The sequence below is a fragment of the Thunnus albacares genome, chromosome 21 (genome assembly GCF_914725855.1).
Source record: "Thunnus albacares chromosome 21, fThuAlb1.1, whole genome shotgun sequence".
In the NCBI taxonomy this organism is placed as follows: Eukaryota; Metazoa; Chordata; class Actinopteri; order Scombriformes; family Scombridae; genus Thunnus; species Thunnus albacares.
Window position 1 is genome coordinate 2,155,837 of NC_058126.1, and position 12,634 is coordinate 2,168,470.

At 37.4% G+C, this 12,634-nt stretch overlaps 1 protein-coding gene across 4 annotated transcripts in view; it reads right to left on the reverse strand.

The window, feature by feature from the left end:
• Positions 1-12,359, reverse strand: part of LOC122972224 (NACHT, LRR and PYD domains-containing protein 12-like) — a 45,065-nt gene extending 32,706 nt beyond the window's left edge. For 3 of the 4 annotated variants that reach the window (XM_044339154.1, XM_044339155.1, XM_044339152.1), the window contains exons 1-4: positions 12,336-12,359; positions 9,388-9,515; positions 4,374-4,656; positions 1,650-3,660 (exon numbers count right to left, since the gene is read on the reverse strand). In XM_044339154.1, the coding sequence (XP_044195089.1) occupies positions 1,650-3,660; positions 4,374-4,647 (2,285 nt within the window). In that variant the 5' untranslated portion in view covers positions 4,648-4,656; positions 9,388-9,515; positions 12,336-12,359. The remainder of the gene's footprint in view (positions 1-1,649; positions 3,661-4,373; positions 4,657-9,387; positions 9,516-12,335) is intronic. The other variant, XM_044339153.1, reaches the window with a different exon arrangement.
• Between the last annotated feature and the right edge of the window lie 275 nt (positions 12,360-12,634).

Sequence of the window (12,634 nt, forward strand, 5' to 3'; positions counted from 1 at the left end):
GTTTTTTATATATATAAATGCATGAAAAAAACATTTAAATAGAGCAGTTCAAAACAGCACAATAAACCAACTTAAAAATCTCATTTTTTCTGCAGTCTGAAAAAAAGTGTAGGCTGAAGCAGCAGCCCTGTCCTCCTATGACAGTCTTTCTTTCTAATCGTCCATTTCATATCTGTTTAATATTTTATTTTTAAATGTTCATTTAAACTTACTAAGGGTATTACATGTTTTCAGTTCCTTACTACAGCTCTTCCATAAATTAACTCCTTTGACTGTAATATGATATATTACATTTGTCCTCACTAATTGGTTTTTGTTGGGTACTTTCAGGTGCTAATTGATTTTTAACTTGGAATATCATTTGAACTGTTTTAAAGTCAACAAAATCTTTACATTTCAGAGCCTTTAATTTAATAAAGAGTGGGTTTTTTGGTTCTCTATAAGTGATTTTGTTAACAATTCTTATGGCTTTTTTGAAGGATGAAGATTGGATTAGTGTTTATTTCATATGTATTTCCCAACTTCCCAACAGTAACTTATATATGAGACTATGAAGGAAATATATGAAGGTATATATGTATGTATGTGTATATATATATATATATACACACACATACAGTACTGTGCAAAAGTTTTAGGCACTCTAGAAGAATGATGATGGTATGGTTTGACCCACACAGAGCCCTGATCTCAACATCATGGAGTCAGTCTGGGATTACATGAAGAAGCACCTGAGATGGCCTAAATAATAAATCCACAGAAGAACATTCTTTCTCCAGGATGGTTACAACAACCTACCTGCAAGTTACCATGAAATACTGTATTGAAGTGAACTGAGGAGAACTGGTGCTGTTTTAAAAGCAAAGCCTGCTAACAGAAAATATTGATTTCATTTAGGTTTCTGCTGTTTACTCAACTTTGTAAGAAGTTAATTGATAAATTAAAACAATTTATTGCAATATTTTTTTAAGCATTCTCAGTTTACTTTCATTGCCTATATATATATATATATATATATATATATATATATATATTCAATACAAAATTTTCATCTGTATAAGTTTATATCTGACACATTTCGATAAATAATTTGTATGTCGCATTATAGAGTCTCATTGTTCTAGTGGTAGGTGTTTTCCTAGATTGTTGATGTTTACATTTTTTAAAATAAAAAAGGACCAAAGTGTTATTTTCTACCTTTTTTTCCCCCCCAAATCGTATCGAAGTGTGACCCCAAAACCAAGGTACATACCGAACCATGAATTTTGTGTACCGTTACACCCCTAATATGTTGTGATAAAATGCAGCCATGATAGAACATAAACCAAAACCTCTAAATTCCTTAATTTGTTTTACAGGTTTGCATGATGTCTCCACCACCCAAAAGGAAGATAAACAGAAGAATAAATGGTAAAATATAATAATTATTGGAAATAAATAGAATCACTGTGTTCATTAACTTGACAGCAATAAACACAACAGCATTTTAAACAGCTCAAGAACATCTGAGACTAAATATAACTGACATAATTTCTGTAATAAACAAGAACTATTTTAAGAATAATAAGAATATTTTCTTATTGTTTATATTTGAAGAATTTAACTACTAATCTACATTGATTTATAACTTTAATAACATCTGGACTTACTGAGCCTTTCTACAGTTCCTCACAGCTGGGATCAGTCTCAGTCGTCCCTCCTCTGATGTGTTGTACCTCTTCAGGTCCAACTCATCCAGAACCTCCTCTGACATCTGCAGCATATAGGCCAGAGCTGAGCAGTGGATATCAGAGAGTTCTTTCTCTGATCTCTTCTCTGACTTCAGGAACTCTTGGATCTCCTGATGTATTGAGCGGTCATTCATCTCCATCAGACAGTGGAAGATGTTGATGCTTCTGTCAGGAGAGATATTACGAGTATTCATCTCCTTCAGGTTGTTGATGGCTCTCTGGAAGATTTCTGGACTGTTCTCTATCTGACCCAGCAGGCCTAAGAGACTCTGGTTGGACTCCAGAGAGAGGCCATGAAGGAAGCGAACAAACAGGTCCAGGTGGCCATTTTTACTTGTGAGAGATTTCTCCATGGCTTTCATCAGGAAGACATCCAGAGAGGGGTAATGGTTATCGTTTCTGTCATCGTCATCATCTCCATTATTGTCGTCATCATCGTCGTCGTCATCACCGTCATCGCCGTCATCGCCGTCATCGCCATCCTTATTATCATCATCTTCGTCATCTTCTTCATCATCTGCTTCATCATATTCGTCATCATCCACATCTTCACGGAAGTCCTCTATGGTTCCCATTTGGAGGACATCCTGGGATGAATCACTGTTTTCACATGTCCATTTTTTTCCCAGGAAGTCTTCCAGTACCTTTTTGTTCCTGTTGGTATAACAGTGGTACATGTAGACTGCAGCCAGAAACTCCTGAATGCTCAGATGAACAAAGCAGAAGACTTTTTTCTTCAAGATCACACACTCTGTTTTGAAGATCTCTGTACAAAATCCTGACAACATCAAAGCCTTTTTATCAAGACCACACTTCTTCAGGTCTTTTTCATAGAATACGGCACTATTTTTCTCCAGATGCTCAAATGCCAGCTTCCCCAGCTTCAGAAGAACTTCTCTGTCAGTCTCCGTCAGTTCCTGTGGACTCGTTTCATGTCCCTCATCATACTTGTGCTGCTTTCTCTTTGTCTGAACCAGCAGGAAGTGTGAGTACATGTCAGTCAGGGTCTTGGGAAGCTCTCCTCTCTTAGCTGTACTCAACATGTGCTCCAGAACTGTAGCAGTGATCCAGCAGAAGACTGGGATGTGACACATAATGTGGAGAATCTTGGATGCCTTGATGTGTAAGATGATTCTGCTGGACAGCTCTTCATCACTGAATCTTTTTCTGATGTACTTCTCCTTCTGGATGTCAGTGAAGCCTCGTATTTCTGTTAGCCTGTCAACATATTTACGAGGGATCTGATTGGCTGCTGCAGGTCGGGAAGTTATCCAGACGAGAGCCAAGGGAAGCAGATTCCCCTCAATGAGGTTTGTCAACAACATGTTGACTGATGACTTCTGTGTAACGTCAGATAAGACCTCCTCCCTGTTCTCAAAATGAAACGAAAATCTACTTTCATCCAGGCCGTCAAAGATGAACAAAGCTGTACAGACAGCAAGCTTCTCTGCTGTGACCTTTAATGTTGGATAGAAAACATGGATCAGTGTCAGAAGACTGTACTTCTTATCTTTGATCAAGTTCAGCTCCCTGAACGAAAGCAGAATCACCAGACTGACATCTTGGTTTTTGGAGCCCTTTGCCCAGTCCAGAATGAACTTCTGCACTGAGACGGTTTTTCCAATGCCAGCAACACCATTTGTCAGAACGACTCTGATGACTTTCTGTTGGTTGGGTAAGGCTTTAAAGATGTCACAGCACTTGATTGGAGTGTCATGGAGGGTCTCCATCTTGGAAGCTGTCTCAAGCTGCCACACTTCATGTTGGGTATTAACCTCTTCACTCTTTCCCTCTGTGATGTAGAGCTCAGTGTAGATCCTGTCGAGGAGGGTTTCACTTTCCGATTCATCGGTTCCTTCAGTCACATGTTGACATCTCCTCCTCAGACTGATCTTATGTTGATCTAAAACCTTCTGCAGATCACCATCTGCTGGAACAGAGGAAAAATATAGATCTGAACAACTATCAGTGTGTTTACATGTGCTTATGTAATCAGATTATTATTATTATTACGTCTGAATTCAACAAACAGTAACATGTTAAGTGGTAGAAACCAACTTATTTGGACTTCTAGAGGATACTTTGTGTTAGTCTAAGTTTTAGTATGACTTTAAATGAAAGGATAAATCCCTCTGTGTAATGATCTCCCCTGTCATTCAGCTGCTCCACTTTCCCTATTGACATTCTTTTGTTAAGTGCATGCTATGTGTACACATGGCAGAACAACTGGCATTTTCCAGGAAAAATCTAACTGGGTAAATATTAAAAATAATTGATTTAATTTAGATCACACTCAAAGTTCTACAGATCTACAACCCTGATTACAGTAATCAGTAACAGTTACTTTGTAGAAACCACCCATCAAAATTACGTCACTGCCCACCTCAATTTAGGCACTATGTGTTAAAGGGCTATATCTCTCATATAGTCCTTTCTATGTTGATGTGAACCTACTCAAATTAAAGCTTTATTTTTAATTTAATGTGCTGAAGCACAGAGCAAAAAATTAGTATGTGTAACTGTCCAATCACTTGCTATCTGGACTGTATCTAAAATTATGAAAAATATAAAGACACAGGCTGTTTCTCCTCACAGATCTGCTGTTTGGATGTGATGTCATGTTTGTCTCTTCCTGTGACTGACCTTCTGCTCCTGAACCGATGTTTGGCAGTTCCCCCACTAGATCATTCCTGCTAATCTTCTTTAAAATGGACTTGATCACCTCCACAGCTCCAGCAAATTCATATGTCTGCACTATCAGATCCACAACATCCCGCCTCTTTGCCTTCAACTTCCTCTTTTTGATGGATGGAATGTCGCCCACTTTTTCTCGCCTCAGGTGCCACTTGAATCTCTTAAATTCTTCATTTTCTAAATCATCCAGAATGTTGAGGAGGAGCTCGTCACTCTCTGTCATCTTGGCTCTCTGGTAAAGTTAGAGAACAATGATAAGAGAACAGTTCAATCAATCAATTCTATTTAAAGAGCAGAATCACCATACAGCATGGTCCCAATACACTTTACAGTTAAAAAGAATACATAGGACAAAACATACAGCAACCAATTTACAATAATAAAAATTAAAACAACCACATTGAGACATCGATGTTAAATGGATGTTAAAAGGTGATGGGCCTGGCTAAGTTTTAAGGGTGGCTGTAATGAAGTGAATAAAGTTAGGTTTTCAGTCTTGATTTAGAGATTTCAACTGAACATGCTTCTTTCACATGTAATGGAAGGCCATTCCAGAGATAAGGGGCACGGTAGGTAAATGCTCTGAAGCCAACTGATTTTTTGTTAACTGACGGAATGACCAGGAAACCAGCCTTTGAGAGAGCGAAGAGGGCATGCTGGTGTATATGGTGTAATTAGCGCAGATGGGTAAGGTGGTGCAAGTCCATGCAAGGCCTTATAGGTTAAATGGAGAATCTTAAAATCAGCTCTATCTTGCATTGGTAACCAGTGAAGAGATGCCAGAATGGGTGTTATATGGTCAAATTTTCTAGTTTTGGCCAAGATTCTAGTTGCAGCATTCAGGACAAGTGCAGACTTCTAGTAGCACAACTAGGATGACCAGAGAAAAGAACATTACAATAATGTCTGGAAGATACAAATGTATGAATTAAGGTTTCAGCATCACACAATGATAGGTTGGATTTTGGCGATATTACTAAGTTGAAAAATGCTGTCTTGGTAATAGCCTTGATATGAAATGTCAGACGAGAATCAAAAATCACTCCAAGGTTTTTGATGGTTAAGCTTTCAGAAATAATACAGCCATCAATGTTGACACTCAAATTCTCATACAAATGCCCATATTTGGCTGGTCCAACAACTAATAACTCTGCTGTTAAATGCTGTTAAAACAAAAAGTTTATATCCATCCTTTTTTTATTATGTCTGATAGACATGCCTCTAAATTTAGGAGTTGGGAAGGATAATTTGGCTTTACAAGTGCATATGTATATGTACAGCTGTGTATCGTCAGCATAGCAATGAAAATGAATACCATGTTTGCAAATGATGTCACCAAGGGGAAGCATGTAGATAGAAAAAAGCATAGGGCCAAGGACCGATCCCTGGGGTACACCAAACTTTACTTCAGAAACTTCCGAGATTGTATTGTTGTAATTTACACATTGAGTTCCATTTGATAAACATGAATGAAACCATGAAAGCATTGTCCCCTGGGTACCAATATGGTTCTTCAAGTGGCCTAGAAGTATGCTGTGGTCTATGGGGTCAAAAGCTGCACTCGAGTCAAGAAGCAGCAACAATGATATTAAGTCAGAATTAACAGTAATTAGTAGATCATTGATTACTCTGGTCAAGAATGTTTCAGTAGAATGATGGGACGAAAAGCCACATTGAAATCTATCAAAAAGATTGTTGCTGGATAAGTAGGCAGTAAGTTGATCAGCAACTACTCTCTCAAGTAATTCTGACATAAAAGGAAGATTAGAAATTGGTCTATAATTGTTCAGAATCTGCAGATCAATATTATTTTTTTTAAGCAGCGGTTTAATAATAGTGGTTTTAAAAGCTGAGGGAACCAAGTCCATGGAAATTGACTTATTTATAATATCAAGAACAGGACTAGCTAAAACAGGAAAAAGTTCCATAAAAATATTGGATGGCATAGGGCCTAATATGCAGGTTGTAGGTTTGGAAGCACTTACCAGGCTGGTAAAGGTTTTAGGGGAAATTATTTCAAACTGTGAAAGAGTGCAGTTGGTCCGAGTCACAGTGCCTGCATCCATCAAAGTATTGGAGAGTTCATAGCCATCATTTTGAGAGGATAGTGGACAAGTGACTTTATCTCTAATTGAGTCAGTCTTAAATTTTAGAAAATCATCAGCACTGAATGAAGAGCTATTGGCAGGGATGTTCTGCAAGAGTTTAGCAACAGTATCAAACGTTAACCATGGATTATTTTTTATTAATGTTAAACAAGTGAGAGAAATATGCTGTCCTAGCAGCTGAATGTGCATGTTTATACTTCTTAAAATTCTCAACCCAGGCAAGGCAATGACCCTCTTATTTTGTCATATGCCACCTGCGCTCAAGCTTCCTACAGATCTGTTTGAGTGCACAGGTGTCCTCTGAAAACCATGGTGCTGATTTAATTCAAGTATGTCTTCTGGTTGTAAGAAGAGCAACGGAGTCAAGCTTTATGGGAATCAGAATTTGCACTACAGGAGTCAAGTATATCAGGTAAACACTCCAGCCAGTATAGACCTAGCAGTGTTGTCAACATGGTGATAAGTATATGTGTCAGGCTCTGGACACTTAGTTGGAGTACAGAGAAAAACTTTGAAAAAGACACAGGAGTGATCAGAAACTGGAACCTGTAGAAAAGATTAAACATCAACATCAATACCTTTTGTAAAAATAAGGTCCAGTGTATTTCCATGGTTGTGAGCAGCATTCTTCACATGTTGGTAAACCCTAACCCTAGACTAGTAGCAAGGTCCATAAAGTCCGCTGCTCTAGAATCTGAACAGTCATTTATATGCAAGTTGAAATCACCCTCAGCATATTTGACTAGAGCAATTGACAAAAATTCAAAACTCAGACAGAAAATTAGAATTGTGCTTTGGGGTCTATAATCGGTTAATACAAAAATGTGTTGTTTAGTTCTAATAATCATAGCTCAATATTCAAAGTTTGAGAAATCTCCAGAAGTTTGTTCAGTGCAATTGACCAAATCAGAAGAGATGGTTGCTATTCCACCCCCTTTTTTTGCCTTGTCTAGCAGAGAATAAAAAGTTGCTGAGGCAGTGGACAAGAGTAAACATTCAGTAAGAAATAGAAAATGTAGACTATATTGAGAAATAAAATCACTAATATATAGTGATATAATGTCCAATAATGCAAATTTCAAATCATTTGATGAGGGCATGGAAGGTGCAGAATCAAGCTTCTTCAAGCTGATTTGCACTAAGTTTTTAGTCCTAGGCCTACTTCTTTGATGTACAGTGTAGGCATCAGCTTGAGTTGTATTACATAGGACAGGTATATTGTGCTGGAGGTCACTGTGTGTAAACTGAGAGGGGCCATGCTGATGTAGATATGATGGAGATGGGGTAGGGGGCAGGAGTTGGTAGGAAGCACAATTAACCAGAGATGCTGTTACCTGAGTAGAACATTTCTCTACCACAGTCGAATATCGGGGCAAAACAGGTGGAGATATTATCCAGTAGGAAGTGAGAACCTATTTTGCTGGGGTGGACACCATCTCATGCGAAAAGGAAGGATGTGACCCAGAACAAGTTAGTTGTGTTTCTGTCTATCTGCCAGTACAAACTCATTCTGTGCTTACTGGATCTGACTGATTTGACAAAAAGCCTAGTTTGGCCACAGTAATTTTTAGTGTCAGAGAAACTCAAGAGGAACTTCAGTAAAAACAACTCACCACAAGTCTACTCAGTAACTATTCTGGAGCTTTCTATCAGATCAAGTATTCTCAGTTCTCAAGGAAATGTAAGTGTTAAAATTTACATTTTTCTGGCTTAAATGTTGAGAATAAAAGTTCAATCTTAAACAATAGTCAGCAAAGCAATCTCACCACAAGGTCCAGTTTGTCTTGTGCTTTCACAAGTCACCTGTTTGTTTTGGTTAAGTAAACTCTGGTGTCTTTTCATGTTTTGATTGTTTCGTTAATGCTGTCAATCTAGAGTGCCTGAAAATGAGGGTCTTATCTCAAAGTGCACTCTTGTGTGTTGTTTTGTTCTGTGAAAGTAAAAAGGACAAACCACAAGATTTTAATAGTAGGGTACATATGTGATTTAGTCGTTAATTAAAAATTAAACTACTGTTAAATCCATTTGCTGAATGCAAACCTGTCAAGGAAGTGATCTTATACGTGATCTGTAAGCCAGCAGTTCCTGTCTGTCTTTAGTTATGATAAATCACATTCTAGTCCCAACTAATGATGTTGATAGTAAGTTCTCTTGCTCTTTGAGCTCTTTGTGACACCAGAGAAGATCAATAAACTCAGCAGGTTCAGTCTGTGATTTTGATGATTGTATGAAGAGTTTTCAGAACTCAACACCATTTGGAGCATCTTCTGTTGTGCAAATAAGAAACAGTTTAGGTGTTTGTGTCAGAACTGGGCCTTTTGTTTCTAACTGCTAAAGATGAACCCACCTTAAGGGCTTCATTGTTTCAGGTGATAACGTTTTTTTACAGCATCTTCACAATAGTGTTCTTCACTTCAAAATACCAAATAACAAAAAAAAAAAAAAAATCAACATACACACTCTGATTATGGGGTCTCTGCTTCTTTTAGTATCTACAGCTGAAAGCAGACGTGAGCACAAAGAGATTTGAACTTCTACATGTGTAAACACTGAATGAATGACACATGTCCTAAACATTTATCTCACAATTTGTTTGTAGAGTCTGACACATGCATGTAGTTTGACTGTATCATTTACAAACATTTTCATGAGATGCACAGCTTTACTAAAGACATCAGGTGCCACTTTATATTTAGATGGCTAAACTTGCTGTTGCAGATCTTCAGAAACTCACTAATAAGTGATGGAGATAGTTGTAGTAGAGTGTGGGTTGTCAGTCAGTGGTGTTTGTTTTTAAATGACATTTTAACAATGAATCATCTTCAGGTGAGTTTACAAAAGGAACAGTCACCTACTTTGTGTCTGAGGATCCAGGTTCATTACTGAAGTGTGGAGGATAAACTTTAGACCGGTCACTCTTCATAGACAGACGGCTGGATATTTCTCCATCTTCTTCTGAGGAGTCTGAGGTACACCAGTAACACTGTAGACACACACACATTAACAGTATAATAAAGTCAGTCCTGCCTCTCGAGTCAATCACAAAGCTTCAAATTTACGATTTCAAATTCAATTAATCCCTGGGGCGCTCTAAAATCTACGTTTTTTATTGAAAGAACATCATCAAACAGTTACATAAAATAACACAACATAGCAACCTAGATAACTACACAATGCAGACGATCCAAAAAACATGCAAGTACTTGGTTTCAGCGATAATAGCATTCATAGCAACCACCATAGCAACAACAGAAAGCCTGCAAGAATCTCCTTAATAACTGACAAACTAAACATCATATACATTCACTGAACCATTATGAAAATAAATTGCACATTTCTCACTAGGAATGTTATCAAAATGCACTTTAATGCTGAAACTATCTTAAGATATTGCATTTTCCCCTGAGAATAAAGACAGAAGACAGAAACTTGACAGTCACATGATGTGGATGCAGGCTAAGAAAAGAAAAGGCCAAAAAAAATATCATCTAGATTAATAGCACATTGGATTATTGCCTCACGAATAATGATAATAGTATTAATAATAATAATAATAATAATAATAATAATCATAATAATAATAATAATAATAATGCTTTTTCTTTTTTTTTTTTTTTTACAACAAAGAGATGTATTAACAATCATCATACAGAAACAGTAAAACAAGAAAAAGTAATCCCATTCATTTTTCCAAATGAACTGTTTCATGGCAGTCTGTTTAAACATTTCAAACAGTTGCATGAGTATTTAACTCTTCCAGTTCATCAGTACAAACAAATAACAACTGTGTTGAAATAGAAAACCTAGGGAGACTGTGTAGGCTACATTATAAAGCTTCAGTCAACTACAAGTCCCAAACTGTATTGCCTCAAGAAAAATACACACATTATTTTCTTTACATTTCAATATACAACACAGTATTTTGTTCCTGACTGTAACCATCAGTCTGCAGTACTATATAATGTTATACTGAATACAGGTTATGTTACGGCTTTAGCTGGCATCTTGACTATAGTAACGGACGCTGAGGATCATGGGTAGGCTAATGTAGCCGCTTCCGCTGTTAGCCAAAACTGGCCATAACCTTTCGTATTATTGATTATCAAGGACACCTTCGTGTTTTTGTGTTGAGAAATGTTATATTTCGACAGTAAGGAAAATACACAGCACATCCTTTCCGGTCCACCCACTGGACTGATAAAATTAATAAAGAAATAAAGGCTGCGGTCGAAAAGTACCTCTTATCGTCTGACCACTTTTCCTTGACCTCAATGGAAAGCATCACAAGGTCAAGGAAAGATGTGAAGGAGGATTCATAAGGATTTAGGAAAAGACAACCGTGGTGGGGAATCCGACTCCACTTACACTGGGCTACATAATTATGCAACGGTGGATGTTATTGACATGGGCCTGCCGTGGTGAAACTACAATGTTCTGAAGATGGACTACAAAAAGCGCATCTTAGATACTTCGCCCCAGACATTCTCACCATGTTGTTTCATGCAGGCTATATAAAGGTGGAAAACACTGCAAAAAATATTACTTCATTACAAGGTTGAATTGAATTTAAAAAAGGAATATAGACTACCAGTCACAAAACTGAAACGAAATGGTCACATTGAGAATGCTTGCTCACGCTGACCCTCCTAAATCTCAATTATTGTATGAAAATAAATGTTAAATGTATGACATAACATGTTAGGCCTATAAATCTACCACTGTACATATCAGCATTCTTAAGTTTCAAACATGATGAATTAAAAACACCATTTGACTAAAAACGGCTCGTATCCATTTTTCTTGAAAGACAGACTTATGTGTTATGGTTAATATGCCGATTATGATCTGTTATTAGTGTGCATATAAAACCTTAAGAACCACCACACACAACCCAAACACCTTGAAATGTTGACTTGATTGTGCTTTGAAGTTGTTATGGTTGACACAGGCTGTGGGTCAGCGTATGCTCCGTCCAAAGCTCTGTTCAACTTGTCTGACAACAGGAAAAACAAATATACAATGCATTATTTTGTTGCTGTTCTTCGTGTGAAGAAACTGCATGTCTGGAGATTTAAATAACAAAATTACGCTGCTGTGCCTCGTGCGTAAATACACACAGCGTCTCTCTTAATGAGGGGGTACCCTGCAAGTATTTAATAAACTCAAGCACATATCTTCCAACGTTACAGTCGTTTTAGTGCCAAAGTCCCTTTTTGTTATGATACTTCCACTGCAGCTTGATTTAATTTCAATCCAATTGCCGATTTGAAGACGAAAACGAGAAAAGCACGCGAATTTCTGCTTTTTAATTCACATGAAAATCTTATAATGTATTGTATATTTGTTTATCCTGTTATCAAATAAACTGAACACAGCTTTGAACGGAGGGTACACGGACCGCTGTGGATGTGTAATGTGAAACCTACTTCCGATTGAAATACTTCAGTCTGAAAGTCGTGCTGTCATGAAAAAAGTGGAAAAATCGTGTCCACGTACACGAATCTATAGATTCAATTTCACGAGTATTTCGTGACTAATTGCCGTGAGAATGAGTTGTCAGATAAACATCTGTCTTGTTCTTAACTGACTTTTCTCGATTTTGACCGCGCCAGTGTGCCATGTTACATCGCTTTGAGGACAAAGAAACCAGGAAAAGAACAAATAGAAACGTTTGACAACGTCAACGATGATTTCATATTTTTCTGACACAGGTTAATCAACTAAACAATTAATACGAAAAATAATCAGGAGATTGATCAATAATGACAGTTTCATTATTTGCAGCCCTAATATTAAAACTCACAATGCCTCAGACTTGTGGTCGCCCCCCTTCCGCGCTGTTGACTTTAAAATGGAATCTTCCTGAATAGTTTCAGTTTATCTTATTTGCTCCTCCCCACTTTTTTAATGGAAGTGTGTGTGTGTGTGTGTGTGTGTGTGTGTGTGTGTGTGTGTGTGTGTGTGTGTGTGTGTGTGTGTGTGTGTGTGTGAACGTCTCTCTGTGTGTATTACTTGCTGTATTACTATTATTTCAAGTCGCTTGCTTTCTCGAATCACTTAAAGTTTAAGGTGCGAGCGATGAACTGAATTTAAAAGCTTTCT